This window comes from Mus musculus, chromosome 6 (genome assembly GCF_000001635.26).
Source record: "Mus musculus strain C57BL/6J chromosome 6, GRCm38.p6 C57BL/6J".
Lineage (NCBI taxonomy): Eukaryota > Metazoa > Chordata > Mammalia > Rodentia > Muridae > Mus > Mus musculus.
In genome coordinates, this window is record NC_000072.6 from 122,873,448 (window position 1) to 122,894,539 (window position 21,092).

The 21,092-nt window shown below is 44.7% G+C and overlaps 1 protein-coding gene across 2 annotated transcripts; it reads left to right on the plus strand.

The window, feature by feature from the left end:
- Nucleotides 1-1,109: 1,109 nt before the first annotated feature.
- Nucleotides 1,110-15,496, plus strand: Necap1 (NECAP endocytosis associated 1). 2 transcript variants are annotated; one of them, NM_026267.3, is made up of 8 exons: nucleotides 1,110-1,216; nucleotides 6,966-7,066; nucleotides 7,211-7,315; nucleotides 8,054-8,135; nucleotides 8,821-8,929; nucleotides 9,367-9,550; nucleotides 13,305-13,407; nucleotides 13,893-15,496. In NM_026267.3, exons 1-8 carry the CDS (start codon nucleotides 1,122-1,124, stop codon nucleotides 13,939-13,941), a joined length of 828 nt encoding a protein of 275 aa, NP_080543.2. In that variant the 5' UTR covers nucleotides 1,110-1,121; the 3' UTR covers nucleotides 13,942-15,496. The 2 variants fall into 2 exon arrangements, 1 of the variants encoding a protein (NP_080543.2); NR_156733.1 differs by lacking the exon at nucleotides 8,054-8,135.
- Nucleotides 15,497-21,092: the final 5,596 nt, after the last annotated feature.

Below are 21,092 nucleotides of genomic sequence, written 5' to 3' on the forward strand. Positions count from 1 at the left end.
CACCCACTTAATATTTGGAGAGTTCTGCTAAATGTCCCTTCAAAGCAGCGTTGGATCAATTTATAGTCCTGGCAACCGTAGCCAGTCTCTACATCCTTACCAGCCAATTAAAGTCTAATTCTTTTTTTTTTTTTTTTTTAAAGATTTATTTATTGGTTATATGTAAGTACACTGTAGCTGTCTTCAAACACTCCAGAAGAGGGAGTCAGATCTCGTTATGGATGGTTGTGAGCCACCATGTGGTTGCTGGGATTTGAACTCCAGACCTTTGGAAGAGCAGTCAGGTGCTCTTACCCACTGAGCCATCTCACCAACCCTAAAGTCTAATTCTTGTTGAACTGGCTTTGCTAGGCAAAGCAGACCAATCAGAAGTAAAAGTCAACCAGTCGATAGAATGCAATGAAAGAGGCTGCTACTGGTGTTTTGGGGGGGACAAGATAAGATCAGACTTGGTTTTGCCACTTGAAGTCAGTGCCATCTAAAACATTTCTAAGTTACACTGTTGTAAGCTTACATTTATTTGCGAGTGCACAAAGAACATATTTGTGGATAGAGCTGTTTAGTACTCATCGTGATGTGTAGCCAGCTGGGCTACTCATGCTGAGGGATGCTAGATAGCATTTAGCACTGTAATCAGTCATTTTAATATGGAGAAGTCACCAACAAAACCTACAAAATTGCAAAAAAACAAAACAACCCCATGGTAGCACTTAATAGATTATGCATTGGACACTTGCTTATGAGAACAGAATGAGAAAGCAGAGATTCATTTTGTCCAACCTCTGTTTTGTTTTCGTATATTCAGTGACTTTTTTTTTTTTTTTTTCTGGTTACCGTTTGAAGGTAGGTAAAAGAGAACTGAATTCTTATTTTTAATTTTTCGCTGGGGAAAGAGCCCAACCCGAGGCCTTGGCAGGCAAGTGCTCTACCACTGAGCCTGTCTTTGCCGTTACTCAAGATGGCGAGCCAGGCGCATCAGCGTTTCCAGATTGTAACAGGTTTTGCGCCGCCTAGAGGTTAACCTCGAAGCTGTACCCGAGCGGAAGTGACGCGAAGGAAGCCGTCGGCGTCTCAGCCCGCCCCCACCCGTGCCCCGCCCCCGCGGCGCTAGCGGAGCCAAGATGGCGGCAGAGCTGGAATATGAGTCCGTGCTGTGTGTGAAGCCCGACGTCAGCGTCTACCGGATTCCGCCGCGGGCCTCCAACCGCGGTTACAGGTACCCAGGGGGATTTGCAGCCGGCGCCCGCCGGGGTGACGGTTGTGTCCTTGGGCAGCAGCCATCGGCTCGAGCCGCTGCCGCCGTAGTTAGCCTGCCACCCGGGCTGCCGGCGGCTCCGTCTACTTTTCTGTTTTGCTGGAACTCTGATTTTGTTTTCTTTTCTTCCTGCCGTCATGCGTCTTTCCACCTCTCCTCCCCATCCCTCCCCCTGAGACATCGTCTGCTCCTCGTCATCCGCAATCCATTCATGCCTGCTCCATCTGTTACTCTTGCTGCGACCTTTGGCTTGTAATCCTCCACGCGCGCGTCCGCACACGCACACGGCACGCTCCCCCCCCTCCCCCCGCGCTTCTGATCCCGCCTGACACTTGTCCGGAATGGTAGTTTTGCTGTCCACTGTTTAGATGATCTATTTTAATTGATACTGTTGTCATTCTCGCCAAGTGTCATCATCCTTTAGTTTTTTTTTTTTTTTGGGGGGGGGGGGCGCAGTAGGCACACGTTAAGATCTTGTATTCCAGTGATGAGCTATTGCGTGTTTTCATTTTGTTTGTGTGTGTGTACCCCTCCCCCCCACACATTGATTATGTAGGGATTTCTGCCTTCCTATCAATCCAGTCACCTCTCTTAGAGCTTTCCCAGAGTCAGTGCAGCATTTTTTTTTTTTTTTTTTTTTTTTTTCCTCTTGTAAGGCCTGACAACCTTGTAATCCAGTGATTGAGGTTTTGGGCTGTTGTAGGATGTTAAGGAGTTCAAAGAGAATTCGCTGGGATTTGTGTTGAAAACTCTTTAGGTCTGAGCCCTCGACACTAAATAGCTGTGTAATTTATGAGCCAATCAATGTTTTTCTTCCCCAGGCCTTAAGGGTTCTCATTTGTAAAACAGGAGAAGTAGCGTGAGAAGACTGTGCACGTCTTGTGTACCTCACAGGTTTTTATTTGTTTTAGAGGTATGTGTATGGGTGTTTTGTCTGTCTGTATGAGTGGGTATGCCTTGTGCTCACAGAGGTCAGAGTGATGTTGTGAGACATCAGATCTCCAGGAACTGGAGTCACTGATGTTGGTGAACCATCATCTGGGTGCTGGCAACTGAACCCCTGTCTTCTGCAGGAGCAACAAGTGTTCTTAACTACTGAGCCATTTCCCCAACCCCTTCACAGGTTTTTTTTTGAGAGTTAAATAAAAGAGTATAGGGTAACTAAATCGTTATAAAAATACAGTACTAGTAGTATCCCTTTTCTGACCTACATACCTTCATGGTTTTTCTCTTGCTGGAAAGTTACCTTCTCCACATCTCCATTTTGCTTCCTAACCAGAGGGTCATTCATCATTGATGAGTTGTTTTGTACAGACCTGTGCAGTGGGCCCTACGAGTTGTATATCTTTTGGTAAAGGAGTTGCCACTCAGATCTCACATTGACCATGACTGAAACTCAGCATGATGGTAGTCACAGGTACCACGTTATGATTTAGCTTACACATTGCTCTACCTGAGTCTTTGGTTCAGGCCAGCTCTCTGCGGACTTCCATAGCACTTTATGTTCATCTCTATCTCTGCTTTACTGTCCAGTCTTCTGAGCTCCAGGGTGGAATGAATAGCCTGAAGTCTTGTTAAACTGTATCTGTGGGGACTGGAAGGACCAGCATAGTGTCTTGCACCTAGTAGGCACTCAGCAAATGCTCACTGGAAAAAGAAATTGGAGCCCATCTCAGGTAAAGTGCTTACTGTGAGGGCTGAAAAACCAGCATCTGATCTCCCAAATCCATGTGACTTTACACATTGTCTTCTGCCTGCCACATATGTGTTAGGGCATGGCTCACACACATATACATACATGGATAATACATTTAAAAAGAAGATATTGGATTATCCAACTAACCCAATCACATAAGCTAGCAATGGCTGAACTGCTAAGTAAAGGAGTCTCTCTAGGGGCTAAGGTACATTGAAGTCTTCTGTTTTTCTTTGACTTCAAGCCTCCCCGCCTCTGTCTACAGTCTCATTTATTTCATACCCTTTATCCTCTTATCAGGTCACTGCAGCATCCCATTAAAGCAGTTTCTTAATTTTTTTGTTTCCTATGCTTATTTTGATATTTCTTACTATCCAAGGGGCATCCTGTCGTTACTCACTCTTTCAGAATAGTGACTGAAAAGTAAAAAATGAAGTTTGCAGCTGCGAGTGGTGACACATACCTCTGATCTCAGCACGTGAGAGATGGAGGTATATGCGGATCAGGAGTGTAAGGCTATCCTTGGCTACAGGAGGCTCTATCTGAACCTCTGAAACAAGAACTGGACTGCAGAGGTGGCTCAATGGTTAAGAGCACTGCTGCTCTTTGTAGAGGGCCTAGGTTCCATTCTCAGCACATACAGTGGGAGGTTCAAAACTGCTGTAACCCCAGTTCCAGGGGATCTGATACTGTCTGGCCTTGACAATCACCTGTGTACACATGCATAAATAAAAAAAAAGAAAAGAAAAGAAAACCTTTGCCCTTCCCCCTAATAACATAAAAGCAAATACGTTTAACCTTTTATTTTGTAGGAAAGTCACTTCTTGAACTTTAATCTTCTCATCTTCAGAAATAAACATTGATTCTTAGCATGCAAGATACATTCACCTGGTTAGGTAAATGAAAACGTGTGAGGTTTTATGCATGTTTACACAGGGTCTCACAGTAGAGCCCCGTGGCTCCAAACTCCTGGAGATGTGCTGCCCAACTGTTGGGACTCAATGTTTTCACTACCACACCTGGCCAGTGAGGTTAGGTTTTAGTGTTGTTTGGAGACCAGCAAATTCAAGAATTCTTTAGACTTGGTTTTGGAGAGGGATTAAGGATCAAGGATGAAGGAAACTGCTGCCATGTATCATTTATTGAAAATTTGTTTATTTAAGGACACTACATACACAAGATAAAAATGATGAGATATCTACCTGCCCATAAGTTTTCATTTGATTTCCACGTGTGTATTATGGCTTACATGTACCCCCCACCCCCCAAATAAATAAATAAGCAAGCAAGCACATTTTTTAAAAATGTTAATTCCTGAGGACGTGTAGAATGATCTACTCTGGATTAGATTCAGGTACTTATAGTCTCTGAAGGCAGAACATCACGAGAGGAGATGAAAGCATTTATCTTACAGTCCTGTTGAGAAGCTCGGCTGGGGCTGTGGGCTAAGTGGTAGGGGCTCAGCTAGCACACTCAAGGGCCTGGGTTTGATCCCAAACAGTGCAGAGACAAAAAAACCTATGTTTTTGCTTGATTTTCTTTTACCGTAGTATCTTGTTAGACTTTTTCTTTTTACTTTTCTTCCTGGCAAGTATTGGTAGTTTTTTTGTTTGTTTGTTTTTGTTTTTTGTTTTGAGGCAGGGCCTTAATGTTGTAGTTGAGGCAAGCCTCCCTCTCCCTCTGATCCGGCTTTTAACTTCCAAAGGATTTTAGGCATGCGCACCACCACACTTTGAAGTCTTCAGGTTCATAAGAGATGAAGTAGTGTTTGCATTTTAGATGTTTTTCCTGAAGCCTGTCCTTACGCTCTCAGCTGTCTGCTCTTCACCTTCCCTTGGAAACACCTATTAGACACCTGAAATTCAGCATATTCAGAATTCAACTCCATCCTCCCAGGTAGTGCCCACAACATGCTTTCCTTAGTTTAGTCGTTGGTAGCTTGTTGCTCCTGGCCCACACCTCATTAGAAAATCCTGCTGCCTTTACTCTAGAATCCACAATCTTGCTAGTCACTTGTGCTCCTGTCTCCACCGAGCCCCTCTCATGACTCACTGAATGGTTCTTAACTAAGTGCCCTGCTTCTGCCATCACAGCCCTCCATCTCTTCCTCACAGCAGACAAAGTCATGGCTGTAAAGTACAGGGACGACTGAGTTGCAGACCTGTCTAAAACCTGGCCTAGCCAGTTTTCACTTAGTTAGGAATGGCCAGGCTTTGGACGGCTTGCAAGGGCCTATGTAGTCTGCCTTTCTTTTGCTTCCCAGCTGGCTTCTTTGTGTGTGTGTCTGTGTGTAAGATTTATTTATTTATTATGTGAGTACACTGTAGCTGTCTTCAGACACTCGAGCAGAGGGCGTCAGATCTCATTACAGATGGGTGTGAGCCACCATGTGGTTGCTGGGATTTGAACTCAGGATCTTGGGAAGAGTAGTCAGTGCTCTTAACCGCTGAGCCATTTTGGCTTCTTGCAAGAACAGCAGCTTCCTCGTGCTTAGACCCGGGCAGCAAGCATTCTCTCACCTCAGCACCTTTGTTCGCACTGTGCAGAGAGCACGGTCCTCTCAGGCACCCAAAGGAAACTGCCACCACGTCCTTCTCCTGAGCTTCTGGCCTGGATTCCTTCCTATGGAGCAGGCCTCAGATCCAGTCTAAAAGCAGGTGGTTGTCTTCACAACCTTTGTGCTACCGTTTGCTCTACATTTTTGCCTAACGTTCACATTCTTGGTGAGGCCTACCTTGACTCCTCCTCCTTTTGTGTGTGTGTGTGTGTGTGTGTGTGTGTGTGTGTGTGTGAGAGAGAGAGAGAGAGAGAGAGAGAGAGAGAGAGAGAGAGAACCCTAGGGCTTGGTGCTTGCTAAACAAGCTCTGACCACTGAGCTTTGCCCTCAGCTTCCTGGTTACCCTTGAACCCTGTAACCTGTCCCCCCCCACTGTCCTCCTCGATTTCTTATCTGCCTCTGTATTTCCCTCTCACCTTAACCTAATAACCTAAGGTACCGCTATTGTGTATGTTTCCTTCTGTTGAGACGTAAACTTTCAGAGGGGAAGAGTGGTTTGTTTGCTGTTACAGCCCAAGCATCTAGAGTAGTGCCTGCCATTTCCTCAGTACCGTGTGAATACTGGCTGGAGTCAGTGAGTGATAATCCATAGCTAGTGATCAGGAGCCGCAGATGGACTTTGCTGTTCCCTGAGTAGTGAAGCGTCATTAAGTAACTCCTTCTAGGTAGGAGAGAACCACTGTAGGAGGAAGTACAGTTTTAGAATTTTGGCTTTTGAAATGGGCTTACTATGTACAGTAGTTGACTGAATCAGAGGTGTGCCTGCGTCTGCTTCTTCAGTGCGGTATCAAAGGTGTGCACAGTGGAACCCAGCTTAGTTTTATTATTTTTTTCTCTGATGTTAGGGATTGTATACTAGGTAAGTCTGTGTCACATAACTTCATCACAATTCTCAAGAAATTTAGTTTTGGGTCTTCCTGCCTATCCTTAGTCAGAGTTTCCCTGGCTGCCCTGGAACTCACTCTGTTGACCAGGCTGTCCTCAAACTCAGAGATCCACCTCCTGCGTGCTGGGGTCAAAGGTATGCACCACCACCGCCTGTCTGTCTGGCAGTTTTTATTTGTACCTGCTTTGCATATCTCTATTGGTACTTACTAAGCTTGAAAGTGGCACAAAGGAAACATTGCTTGTTACCTGTACTAGACAGCATGTAACCTGAGAACACGAGGATTCAGTTTAAAGAGCTTGAGTTATTTTTCTTGACTATTTAATAGGCAGAAAGGGTAGGCTTTCTAGCATGGGAAAATGTAGCTACTGAAATCCCAGCACCAGGAGGCAGAGGCAGGTGGACCTCTGAGTTCAAGGCCAGCCTTGTTTACGGAGTGCATTCCAGCACAGCCAAGGCTACGTAGAAAAATCCTGTCTCAAAAAAGCAAAACCAAACCAACCCAACCCAAAACAAACAACTGCTCATGGAGTGTACCTGAGGCCTCAGGCTTGCTGTTTTCCTTTCATAGGGCATCTGACTGGAAGCTAGACCAACCTGATTGGACTGGTCGCCTGCGAATCACTTCAAAAGGGAAGATTGCCTACATCAAACTGGAAGACAAAGTTTCAGGTCAGTGCAGCTCCTCAGGTGTGGTGGATGCTGGGTAGCGTGGCTTTGTAAGTCTCCTCAGCTAAGGACTGGCGTGGAGAAATGCCGGCTAGCTGGAGTTAGCTTTTCTGCTGCTGCTCAGAGATGCCTTTTTCTTACTGTTAGGGGAGCTCTTTGCTCAGGCCCCCGTAGAACAGTATCCTGGGATTGCTGTGGAGACTGTGACAGACTCCAGCCGCTACTTTGTGATCAGGATCCAGGATGGAACCGGTAAGAAATCTGGGCTTTTTGGTGGGGTAAAGTTAGGGAACTAGGTTGTACCCTAATGAAATCGTGTCCTCATTATGCTTCTCTCCCTCTTATGACTTTCTTTCCTCTTCTTCAGCGTTACTATGATGCAATTGAAGGGAAAGGATTAATATTTTATAGATTTGAGCTTATGCTCATTTTGTTAAGTTAATCAAAATGCTTATTTAACAAAAGAGAGCATGGTATTTTGGGTTTTGATGGAATTGTCTTGAATTATAATTTCTAGGGCAGCATTTTTCAGCCATTTCTTCATTTTATTTTATTAAGATGGAATCTTACTATGTACCTGGCTGATACAATATATGCTAATTAGGCTGGCCTTGAACTCAGAGATGGGCCTGCTTCTGCTGGGCTTACGGTTGTGTACCACCATGCCCGCCTCTTTGTAGTTTTTAATAGGTTGGTAACCAAGGACTATAAATATTTCAGCATAGGCCAAGTTGTGACTGCAGCTCTGAGCTTGCTGGCTGCAGAGTGAAGTAGCCACAGCCACTACAGTTGGTGTGGCTCTATTTCAGTGGAACTTCATTGTCAGACTTGTGCTTTGGGAAGAGTTGGCCAATCGGTTGCATGCTATCTGCTGACTGCCGGCCTGTGAGAGGATGCTAAGCAGATCTTATGCGTCTCGTCTGACACATAGCTCTGATAGGCAGAAGTCGTCCCAGGGAGCATGCTTTCTGAGATCCCTCCTCCTCACAGGGCGCAGCGCGTTTATTGGCATCGGCTTCACGGATCGGGGAGATGCCTTCGACTTTAATGTTTCCCTGCAAGATCACTTCAAGTGAGTGAAGCTTGCTCTTGGTTTTCAGGGTGCATAATTATTGGGTGCTGCCTGAGTGGGTGTTTACATAGTATTCTGTTCTGTACTTTTTCCTTACCTTTGTACCTGGTCTCATCTTTCCATACAGCCCGTAAGGTATTTTAGATCCTTGTGCAGCAGTTTGTGTTGATGCCTGGTTAAACCCATGGGGAATTTGCTCTTGGTTTTAAAAAGATGGGGGAGGGTGGCCCACAGCAGGAGCAACTGTTCACAGGCAGCCGTGCGCCATTCCTGTCACGCACCAGCTGATATGTTCCATGCTTGCATGTGAGTTTGGCACAGCTGTAGTGACCAGCACCCAGTACCACATCACTTCCCATCTCTAGGACAGTGTGGGTCTTTATCCTTTAGGACTCTGAAGTCCAAAGCCCAGAGATGGCCAGCAAGGACGTAGTAACTAACACAGCTCCTCTGGGGCCGTTCTCAGGCACAGGGCTAAGAACTCTCGAGAGGGTGTGTCTCCCACACACTTTATGGCTTCTCAGTCTGGAACTTTGGATAGTTTTCTCATTTTCTCTCTCATGTTTATGGATCCCTCACTCTGCTTTCTGGAATTTCAGTTCATCTGAGTGTGAGATAATCAGATTTGGGTCAGACTCTGTTTCAGGTAATTGCAAGCTGAGATTAAATTCTTATTTCCCCAAAGGTGGGTAAAGCAGGAAACTGAGATTTCCAAAGAATCACAGGAAATGGATAATCGTCCCAAGTTGGATTTAGGCTTCAAGGAAGGACAGACCATCAAATTGAGTATTGGGGTAAGTGTGTGATTTCTTTTCTTTATGTTTTATCATATGTGTATGGATGTTTGGCCTGCATATGTTTGTGCACCACAGGCATTCAGTGTCTGTGGAGGCTAGAAGAGGGTGTTGAATCCTCTGGACTGGGGTTATAGATGGCTGTTAGCTGCCTTGGGGGGGTGGTGCTGGGATTCAAACCTGTGTCTTCTGGAAGAGCAGTCAGAGCTCTTAACTGCTGTTTTCTTTTTTAAGACAAGGTGTCACTGTACAGTCTGGTTGGCCTGGAACTTGCTGTGTAGATCAGGCTAGCCTTGAATTCACATAGCCGCTCACTTCTTCCTCTAGGGTCCTGTGGTTATGCTGTGATGTATGCTGACTGGGTAGGGGGTTTCTTCTTCTTCTTCTTTTCCTGTTATCCTCTAGGTCTGTGACATCGTTCTCTCTCTCTCTTGTAGAATATTACAGCCAAGAAAGGAGGTGCTTCTAAGCCCCGGGCCTCAGGGACGGGGGGCCTGAGCTTACTGCCACCGCCACCTGGAGGCAAAGTCACTATTCCCCCACCATCCTCCTCAGTTGCCATCAGCAACCATGTCACCCCACCACCTATTCCAAAATCTAACCATGGAGGTAATGATTCAGGTAAGTGCTGTAGTTAACGTGACAATAGCCTTGTTAGGTTTTAAGCGGATAATCCACTTCCGGGGGATTTTGCTAGGCAGCTGCTTTTGGCACCGACAGGCAGGTGTTGGTGTTGGGGGGTCAGAGTTTTCCTGCTGCTTGTCAGGTGCTCTGTCCTCAGAAGCCGTGCGCTTAATGTGCTTATTTAGAAGACTGCGTCTGCCTGGGCTAGAGGGATGGCCAAAGGTAAGTGCTGCTCCTACAGAGGATGGGAGTGTGGTTCCTAGAACCCTTGTGGGCCTCTGAGGCCTCTGACCTCCGAGGGCACAGCACTCATGTGCGCATACTCATATACAGACACACATACACATAATTAAAATAACAAAATAAGCTGGGTGGTGGTGGCACACTCCTTTAATCCCATCACTGAGGAGGGGAGTCGCTGAGTTTACAGAGTGTGTTCCAGGATGGTCAGGGTTACATAGAGAAACTCTGAAAAACAAAAAACAGAACAGAACAAAACAAAAGACACATTAATTAATTAATTAATTAATTAATATACTTGGTAAACATTATTTAAGTTTTCTCAAACCCCCCCCCCCCAAAAACCCAAAATAACCCCCAAAGGATTTACTTCTAGGTAGCCCAGGCCTTGAATGTGCTGTTTAGCTGAAGATGACTTAGAATCCCTGGTCTTCCTTTCCCAAGTGTTGGCATTACGAGTTTGTGCCATAGCGCAGCTTGCTTAAGGTCATTAAGTCTTGCGTGTCCTTACTTGCAAAATGGAGGTGGAAAGTTACCCCAGGTTGGTAAGGTAATGCTGTACAGCGCCACCACAGTCTCTGGAACATGGCCCTTCCCGGAAAAGATGCCGTTGGGGCTGCATGTTTATCATCTTCCAGTCTGTTTAGCCCACACAGTCACTGGAGAGGCTGACGCTGCTACAGAGTGAGCTGCAGGCCAGCTGGAGCTGTGTAGCGCCACTCAAACAAAACTGACCGGACAACATTTTTGTTTTTCTCTCTTGGCTGGAGGAAAACAGCAGGTGTAGTTATATGTTCCCATTTGGGAAAAAAGAGACCACTAAGACTCAAAGGAATTTCTCTTTTTCTTTTTGAGGAGCTATTACTGTATAACCCAGGCAAGTCTAGAGAACTCAGTAAGAAATGAAACTGTGTGTGTATATTCATATATGCATACACATTTAACACCAGCAAACCAGGTGTTAGAATTCGTTAGGTGTTAACTTTTTACTCTTTATTTATGAGTATGATGTTCACACATTTGTGCATCATCCTCATGCAGTGGCCGCCCTAATTGTCCCTGTATTGTTGCAGGTTAGTGTGTTTGCTGCTGAAATGAACTTTTTGTTGTTTTTTCGAGATAGCTTCTCACTATGGAGCTCTGGCTATCCTGGAATTCACTAGATACTAGACCAGGCTGGCCTTGAATTTAGAGCAGTCTGCCTGCCTCTGCCTCTCGAGAGCTGGAAATAAAGGTGTGCCAGTACTTATGGCTTAAATTGAACTCTTTATAAAATTGTTCTTAGCAGATTTGGTTTTATGTGCATGCGTTTTGTTTGCACGCCTATTTGTGCTGCATGTGTTTGCAGTGCCCTTGGCCAGAAGAGAGCGTTAGATTGGAAGGAGGAACTGGAAGTGGAAGTGTAGATGACTTTGAGCCATCATGTGGGCCCTGGGAACTGACCCTGGACCCTCTGGAAAAGGAGCCATCTCTCCAAGCTCCCCTCCCACTACCTTTGACACAGTATCTCCTGTAACCTAGGCTGGCCTCAAACTTGTTATGTAGCTGAGGATTGCTTTGAACTCTTGATCTTCCTACCTTCCTTGTGCAGAGATACCATGTGTGGGCCACTGTGCTTGTATTTCTTATATGATTACTTTTTTAAAATAATTTTTTAAAAGATTTATTTATTTATGTAATGTATATGAGTACATTATGAGTACTGATGGTTGTGAGCCATCATGTGGTTGCTGGAAATTTGATTTCAGGACCCCGCTTGCTCTGGCCTAAAGATTTATTTATTATATGTACATACACTGAGGCTGTCTTCAGACACACCAGAAGAGGATGTCAGATCTCATTACGGATGGTTGAGAGCCACCATGTGGGTGCTAGGATTTGAACTTAGGACCTTCAGAAGAGTAGTCTGTGCTCTTAACCGCTGAGCCATCTCTCCAGCCCTTATGATTACTTTTTAAAGTTGCTGTGTGAGTGGATTTCATTATGGCACTTGTCATACATGTCTGTTGTGTTTTGTTCTGGCTCATTCCCTTCTTTCACTACCCCCCCCCCCCCCCCCCCCCGCAATTCTTCTTATCTGATTTTACTGCCTGGCTCCCTTTTTTCTTTTCTTTTTTCTGTCTCTGTGTAGTTTTAGCTGTCCTGGAACCTTGTCTGTAGACTGTAGATAGGCTGGCCTCCCACTCTGAGCCCTGCCTGCCTCTGCCTCTGTTTCCCAAGTGCTGGGATTAGCTTAGTTATAATTCATTAAAAGAGGGAATATAAGTGAAATGACTTGAGAAAACTTGTGACCACACAGCTGAGGATTAATTTTTTAATTAAACATTTTATTTTGAGAACTAAGAAATTTATACACAGTTATACGAAATATGAAAGGAAGAAAGTGTGCTGGTACATCCCTCAAGTCCCCGTACTTTGGAGGGCAGGAGAAGCAGCCCAGTGTCTGTCATCCTCAGTGACTTAACTTCCAGGCCAGCCTGGACTACTGGGGACTTGGTCTCAAATTGAGAAAACGAAAAAGAAAAAGAAAAAAGATACTGAAAGAAATCTTGTATCCCCTTTGTTTAGTATCTCTGATAACATTTTACAAAACTTTCTTTGACTGTTACATTATCTTCTAATCTTATTCAAGTTTCTCATCTTTCTGTATGTATGCACAGGTAGGTGGCCTCAGTTTTATGCAGTTTGCCCTGTATAGGTTCACAGATTCACTGTAATAGTCAGGCTGCAAAAAGTCTGTATCCCTGTTATTTTAAAAGACTTACTATTACTATTGTTATTATTATTACTATTATTATTATTGTTGTTGTTTTTTAGAGTCAAGGTTTCTCTGTGTAGCCCTGGCTATCCTGAAACTCACTCTGTAGACCAGGTTGGCCTCAAATTCAGAGATCTATCTGCCTGCCTCTGCCTCCTGAGTGCTGGGATTAAAGGCGTGCGCCATCACCATCTGGCTAAACTTATTATTTTTAACGTGAGTGCAAGTACCCTTAGAGGCCAAAGGTATCAGAGCCCCTTGAGCTGGAGTTCCAGATGGTTGTGAGCCGCCTACTTGAGGGCTGGGAACAGGATTTGGGTCCTGTGGCAGAGCAGCATGTGCTCTTAACCATGAGCCATTCCTCCAGCCCCACTGTCAGAATCTGCAGCATCGCCCTTTATAACCATACTCCTCTGTCTCCCCTGTCCCATCCCTGGCTCGTGGCAGTCTCTTACCTGCCCTGTGTTTATATAAAGTTACTGCTTTAGGCATGTTATGTAAGTGGAGGTGATACAGTTCGTAACTTTTGGGGAACTGGCTCTTTTACTTAGTGTGAGTCTCAAGCCATCCTATATGCCAAGTTTTCTCCTGTTTATTGCTGATTATTTGTATCTACACCATCACCTACATAGAACATTCAAACTGTTCCAGTTTTGAGTGATTATAAACAAAGCTGCTGTGACCTTTGGGTGTAGGTTTCCTTGTGAACGTCTGATTAAACTCTCCCAACTCCCCCACCCCTGTCTTGTTTAGATATCCTGTTAGATTTGGATTCTCCGGCTCCTGTCTCAACTTCAGCACCAGCTCCAGTTTCTACAAGCAATGACTTGTGGGGAGACTTCAGCACTGCATCCAGGTAATAGGCACAGTGTACCCAGCAGCCTCCCCCTTAGTGTGTAGAGCAGTGGCCCTCAGTCTTCCTGATGCTGTGACTTTTTAATAGTTCTATGGTGTGCTGACTGCCAACCTTACCATCATTTTATTGCTACTTTATAACTGTAATTTTGTTACTGTTATGAATTCTAATGTAAATATCTGATAGGGAGGGTATCTGATACATGATCACTGGGAAAGAGTATTCAACCCTCAAAGGGGTTTCTGCCCAGAGGGTGAGAGCCTCTGGTATAGAGGGTGTGTATAGTCTGGGAAGCAGCTGCTGTTGGGTGGGTTTCGGTAGGAGGTCTAGGGAGCTGGGAGGAGGGGTGAGGAACACTGCAGGAGAGGCGTATGTGTCGGGAAGGTGATTTAGAAATTCTGGACAGCAGTTTTGAAGACTCAGAAATGAAGACTGGAATATCCAACATGCTACCTTGGCTTTCTGTCTCCTTCCTTGTCTTACAGCTCTGTTCCTAACCAGGCACCACAGCCATCTAACTGGGTCCAGTTTTGAGTAGCATTGGCAAGAAGTAAGAACACTTGAAGAATAAAAATGACCTCGAGGGCACCATTTTCTGAGGGAGTTGAGGGACAGCTTCATTTCCCAGAACCCAAATCAGTGGTCAGTCTTTCCCGTAGCTTCTCTGTGCATTCAGGCTGGATTCTTTTTTGTTACCTCTGTGTACTTGCTGTATAGCCAGGGGACAATCTGCTGTTTCCTGCTCATAACCAAGCAGGGGAGTAGTGGGAATTATCACACTGACCAACTTTGCAGAGTTCAGAAGGCCAACTTTATGAGTGGGAGTGACCTCTAACATACGTAAGTTCTTGAACTTATTTCAGAATCATCTCATGATTCCCTAGTTAGCAATTTCAGGAGAGACAAATGCCTTGAAACTGTCTTATAAGACTAAAAATGGGCAGGCTGGCCCCAGGACTCACAAAGTTTGGGTTTTCATAGGGTTAGATTTGGAGAAAGCTGTGTCCCAGTTCTTTTCTGTAAGGCCTCCTTCAGGCTTATCCCATTCAGTGAGCATCCCGTGCTGGGTGGAGCCCCATCACCTTCTTGTGTGTTTACATATTTTTTTCCTTTGACAAGAGGGTTGTGTTGGTGGTACCTTACTGTTTTCTTGTTCAATAGTGCAGCATCTTTGACCAGTGAATATTTCTGAGATGAAGGGAGTCAAGGGGCTGTGCTTTCCACATTGTACTCCACAGAAGTGTTTAATTTCTTGCAGCTCCATGTAATTGCTGCATTTGAAGCATAGCATTAATTTATACTCACCCTGTGTTTGACCTGAAGAGTTTTAACTTGATGTGTAGAGCAGAAAGCTGGAAGCACTTAGCTCCCATTCAGTACCCACAATGCCTTGCTGCCTGGCTTTGACTCCTTTTCATAAACATTTCATTTCAGTCCATTTAGCGATTCAATGGAAAGCTGCTGTTAATTATGTCAGTGTGAAGGAGGTTAAGCCACAGCTTTCTTTACCTGTGACAGGTAGGCTTTGCGCTAGGCTTTGATACCCAGCTAGGATATCTTAAAGCAAGTTCCCACCCATCACTCTCCAGTGTCTGTCCACCATTCCTTTTACAGTGCTGTGAAGAGCTCCCGTTGAGGTTGGTGGGTACTGTCCTTTGTTTGTTGGGCAGTTTGAGGGCAGAATGGGAGGACTCTCACTCCTGCAAGCACCTGCTTGGATAGCACACTCTGGCTGAAGAGGGTCCTTTCAAATATATAGTTCTACTCAATGCTCTCCTTAGCTTTTTCTAACTTCGGGTCCATTCTTTCCCATTGCCTCCTCCCCTTCCCAGGCAGCTCTCTTCTTGCAGAGCCATGGCAGGACATTTAAGTTCCGATACAAACACTAAGAAGAAAGTATAAGATCACTAGTGACTGTTGGGAAACCTATTTTCTCAATCTTCCTCCATTTTGTGTTCTTTGTATTCTTAAGATGATAATATATTATGTATTTGAATTGCTGAAAATTGAAAATGAAGTTGAAGATATATGTATATAAGCGTATGCTGTATTGGTGCAATAATGGTAATTAAAGATATTTAAAAAGGTATTGGTTTTTCATCTTTTAGTTTATGTCCTATCCCCCCTCCCAGGGCTTTGTGCACGTTGAGGGCGGGGGTAGGGGTGCGGGTGGGGGAAAAATCTTTATTGCTAGATATATTCCTAGCTCCATTTGTCTTTTTAGTTGGTCTAGTACAAAAGGGCCAGCAAGCAATAAAAGGACACACGCACTCGTTACTCTTTTAAGAAACGGGACTATGGCAGACATTTATCATTCAAACCCCTGCAGTACTTAGACTAGGATCACTGAACTAGAGAAATATAGAAAAAGGCCCTGCTGGTCACTGAATTAATGTTACTTTGGATGTGGCATCAAAAGTACAGACACATTAGTAGCTCAGTTAATACGCGTCTCTGAGCATGCACAGAGCTGGGGTTCAGTTCTCAGCACCACGTAACATCGGGCATGATAGTACATGCTTGTGATCTTAGCCCTGGCAGGTGGAAGCAGGAGGAGCAGAAGTTCGGCATCTGTTGGGTACTTAGAGAACTTATGCCATCCCTGTCTATATGAGAACTCACCCTGCACCCCCATTCCCTAAGCACTGAAACAAAAAACAAGCAGACACGGGACATTTATAGTGTTAAATACTATATAGTGTTATAGACAGCATAATGGAAAAAATTGCAAATTACTAGTAAGGGGGAAAACATCCGAAAAGTGTAAGCAAAGCACACCACTCTAGCAAAAAATTAGTCTGCCTTGAGGATGGTCCAAGGCCCTGTGCTATGTGGTTTTGAAATGATTCCAAATGCCTACTTGTACCCAAGTGACATGTGACTCCTTCATAAGAATTACACACCATGCCCCACCAGACCACATATGAGCATTGCACACCATGCCCCATCAGACCACACATGAGTCACTTGCTTCAGATACTGAACTGCAGTTTTCCTGGAGATTGGGAGTTCAGGCTAGAGCTGAGCTGCTGTCTGGAGTGAAGTCTTCTCAAGACTTGATAGTGTCATGCTTGTTTTGTGCTGTGTTGGATCCCCTGTATCGTTAGCTTGCCCTCCTAACAGCCTCACTCAGAAAGCTGTTGTTAAACTTGAGCCTGACTTCACATGCACGGAGGCCTGCTTCCATCTAAGAATTAGAATAGAAACATTGGAATTGTCTTGTATTTAACCTTTGTGTTTAATGTTTATCAAGGGTCTTCCACACTTAAGGCATTGTAAAAAAGAGAGATCAATATTTTTATTGTATGGAAATCGGTCATGATTAGTATCAGAAAGTCAAAAGGTTAGTGAGATGATTCAGCAGGTAAGTGCTTGCCATTAAGCCTGATAAACCAAGGTTTCCACCCCCACCCTCCACACTGCGCCCCCCACCCTCCACCTCCCCGAGACAGGGTTTCTCTGTGTAGCCCTGGCTGTCCTGGAACTCACTCTGTAGACCAGGCTGGCCTCGAACTCAGAAATCCACCTGTCTCTGCCTCCCAAGTGCTGGGATTAAAGGCATGCGCCACCACTGCCCAGCTCTGATAAACCAAGTTTGATCCTTAGAACCTGCAACATAGGAGGGAATTATTTCCTGTAAGTTGTTTTCTGATCAGATGTGTGCCATGGACACACACAATGAAAAACAACATCAACAAATAAAAGAGAGCAAGTGTTGGGCTGGCGAGATGGCTCAGTGGGTAAAGGTGCTTGCCACCAACCCTGACTACTTGGGTTCAATCCCTCAAACTCATATGATGGAAGGCGAGAGAAAACCTAGTCCTGCAGATTGTTTTCTGAGCTCCAGACTTGTGCTGTGGCACATACACGTGTACACACAATGCAGACACACACACAGTAAGTACTGATGGAGAGTACAGAAAAGGGGTGCCTTTCATATTGGTGAGAAAGCACATAGCCCAGCCATTACTGATAACAGCATGCAGTTCTTCAGTAAATTAAAAAGAGACTTGAGAGACAGCTCAGAGGTTAAGAGCATTTCCCACTCTCGAAGAGGACCTGGTTGAAGTTTTCTAGTGTCCATGTCAGACTCTAGCTCTGGAGGACTGGATGCCTGCTGACTTCTGTAGTCACCTACACAGTGCACAAATACACATACACATGAAGTGAATCTTAAACAAATAAGTACTATATGATCCAGGACTCTTATTTTCTGGGTAAATAGATTACCTACCTATCTGAAATTTTTATAATATGTGTTATTTATAATGTTGGAGATTATTGTCATCAGTATTTATGTTTGCATATGTGTGTGTGTGTGTGTGTGTGTGTGTGTGTGTGTGTGTATGCAGGTCAGTCAGAAGAAAGCTTCAGGTCTCTTGGAGTTGGAGTTGCAGGTTCTTGTGACTTCCCTGACATGGGTAATCTCAGGTTCTGTAAAGGCAGTGGGCACTCTTAGCTGCTGAGCTATCTTTCCAGCCGTTAAAAAAAAAAAACAACTTTGACTAAAATAATATTCTTTTTGACATGTGATGTATGCCTCTGTGTTGGGAGCATTCATCGAAGACTACTCACTTAAGACATGGGTTTAAGCCAACAGAAAGTCTTTTATTAGCCAGCTGGTAACTACACTGGATGTTCAGAATAAGAACACATTCTGGGTTGACATACTACAGTTACCACGAACAGCTAGCCAGAAATGGAACTACAGGAGCCGAAAAGCGAGGTTAGTACATCTAGAGACTTTCCCAGAACTATGGACTTTGAAGGATTCGGTCTTTGTTTTTATTTTGGCAGGTGGTGCTGCCCGTGTGCTGGGTTCCAAGGCCTGAATGGTGCTTCCATCATGGAGTCAGTTGTGCTAAGGTCTGAGGGCCTGTTGTTACATGTGTGTGTGTGTGTGCTTGTGTATGAGAGCACAGAGGCCAAAGGAAGATTTGGGGTACCCTGCTCTGCCACACTCAGGCTTATTCCCTTGAGACAGGGTCTGTCAGTGAACGTGGGGCATGAACATGAGCAGTCCCAACCATCCTCTGTCTCCTTTCTCCTCCATGCTGCGGATGTAGGTGAGTGCCTTGCTTTTCTCCGTGGATGTTGGTGATCCACATTCATGCTGTACAGCCGGTGCTCTGACCTACTGAGCCATGTCCCCGGCCCTGAGATGACAAGATTGGAGAGAAGAGGGTGATGTTTATTTACTTTGTTGCTTTTGTTTGTTAGTTTGTTTTTGAGACAGGGTCTCTATAAATAGTCTTGGCTGTTGTGAAACTCACTATGTAGACCAAGCTGACCTCAAATTCGTAAAAGTTTGAGGATTAAAGCCTGGGATTAAAGGTTTGTTCCACCATGTCCTGCTACTTGTTGCTTGAAGCCTGGGATCTATATAGGCTTGTGTGCCTTCCCCTCCCTCCCTCCCTCCCTCCCTCCCTCATTCCCTCTCTTTCTCCTCCCTTTCCTAATTTCCTTTTAAAAGATACAAGATGAGGACAGAACATAATTATAAAACTGGAGTGAGCTTGTTTTGTTTGCATTTGAGCCAGAAGTAAAATGACTGTCCATTGTGAGCTCATGTTTTGTCTCATTCATCTAATAACAATATCACATTCTCAGAGGTGTTGTAAAAAAGACATACTACTTAGTGTTTTTTGTTTGCTTTTTAGTTTTTTTTTTTTTTTTCTTGTATTTTCTGATGCTATGCTATAGCCAGAAAGAGAAGTCATAGCAACACTTCTTATGGATGTTACATCTGGCCGTGCCTGTCACTGTGTGACCACTAGAGGGGGCCATCTCCCTAGCAATTGGTCTCTAGCATTCGGGACAATTGTAGGACTTGTTTCTTAGACTTGCTAATGAAGGGGACTCCAGAAAGAAAGACACAAAGATCATCTGAGGTCTTTTTTGTTTGTTTATTAGTTTGTTTGTGAGTGTGTGTGTGTTTTAAGACAGAATATCTCTACATAGCACTGGCTATCCTGGTACTCACTATGTAGACTAGGCTGGCTCTGAACTCACACTGATTAGCCTGCTTCTGCCCTTAAGTGTGCCACCACCACCAAGCTTGTTCTGTTTTGTTTTGTTTTTAGAGACAGGGTTTCTTTTTGCAGCCCTGGCTGTCCTGGAACTCAATCTGTAGAGCAGGCTGGCCTTGATTTACCTGCCAGGTGTACACCACCACACTTGGCTGCCTGGGGCCATTTACCCAGAGTTAGAGCTTTTACCCAAGCCAGAGTTTGCTGGGAGTGTAGAAGTAACAGATGCCTAATCAGATTGAAAATAAGGACCAGAATGGCAGTTTCAGACTTTATTCCTTAAGTAAACATTTGATGGGGGATATGCTTACTAATGACCTGTCACAGATCATGTGTAGTAGATTGTTAGTGGCCAGGATCATGGATTTGGGATGAGCTATTATAGCCTTTATATAAAAATTTTCCTGTCACTGGCTTCCAGACAAATTATTCAAGTTTGTTTCAGCTCCCTGGTAGGCAAAATGAGGGCCCTAGGACGTGATAGAGTTGCTGTGACTGTAAAGTGACGACTAGTCAAAGAGACTGTGATTAGTTTCTGTAGGTCTCTCCACCAACTGAAATAACTGAAGTGCACGGATGAGGATCTGGAATGTGAAGGCTCCACATAAGTGCGCACCTCTGCTACTAACCCTGCCGCCCACTCCTGCCCCCATGCGTGCACCTAGCGTTGACCATGTGTGGTCTTATCCAGGCTAGGAAATGGATGGTGAGTGTTAGGGCATGGCACTGTCCTATACCTGAGATAGGTACCCTCTAGGGTGTGGAGTGGAGGAGCCATTAAGTAAGGTAGAAATGGAGAGTAGACGACGCTGGGGAGAGAGAGCGAGCATAGGACAAGCATGGGGAGACTGAGTCAACCGTGAGGCCCACACTCTTGGTTCTGTGATTCCAAGTAGCCTCCTCTGTAGCCTTTGTATTATATATAATGCCCTTCAGAGAGTCAGAAACCCCAAACCAAGTGCAGCCCTGCTGTCTCTCTCTTGGGTCATTAGACCCTTGGCTCTGCATTAGCTCTGTTTTATATCTCAGAGAGAGATGTATCACGGAGCCTCTAAGGCGTTGTGTGGCCATCTGCATTTCACAGATGAGGATATCTAAGCACAGAGAAGCAAAAATGCACCTTTACATATGTGCCTAATATGACGGGCTGCTGTGTGGCGGTGGACTCTGCAGATCATATGTACTTGAATTTCAAAAGGAAACACCCAGACTCATCTGCACACTGTGGCCATACTGATTAGTTATATGCAGTTCTGTTTTGCCTGTCAGTGGCCTTGCATTGTCTGCTCTTTCTGCCCACACAACTGTGATGGTGTTAGGGTTCGGCTGTGAATCATGCCCTGCAAAGGCTCATGTGTTGAAGGCTTTGTCCCCAGCTGGTAGATCCATGAGGGCTCAACAGGGGCTCGATCCACTAATGGGTTTGTAATTTAGTTACGAATTGATAGTAATAATTTGGGATGCATTCTCCATATCTTTAAAATGTTTTTTTTTTGCTAACATATTAATTGATATAATGTGTTTCATTATGATAATTCCATACCTGTGCATAATGTGTCTGATCATATTCATCTTTGTTGCTTTTTCTCCTTTTCCCACCTCTGTTGATACCTCCTCTACTTGTGTGTCTTTTTTTTTTTTTAGATTTATTCATTT

Coding starts and splice junctions, on each gene's coding strand:
- Necap1 (NM_026267.3), top strand. CDS start 1,122: ATGGCGGCAGAGCTGGAATATGAGTCCGTGCTGTGTGTGAAGCCCGAC. Junction 7,067..7,210: donor ACTGGAAGACAAAGTTTCAG/GTCAGTGCAGCT, acceptor TCTTACTGTTAG/GGGAGCTCTTTGCTCAGGCC. Junction 8,136..8,820: donor TCCCTGCAAGATCACTTCAA/GTGAGTGAAGCT, acceptor ATTTCCCCAAAG/GTGGGTAAAGCAGGAAACTG.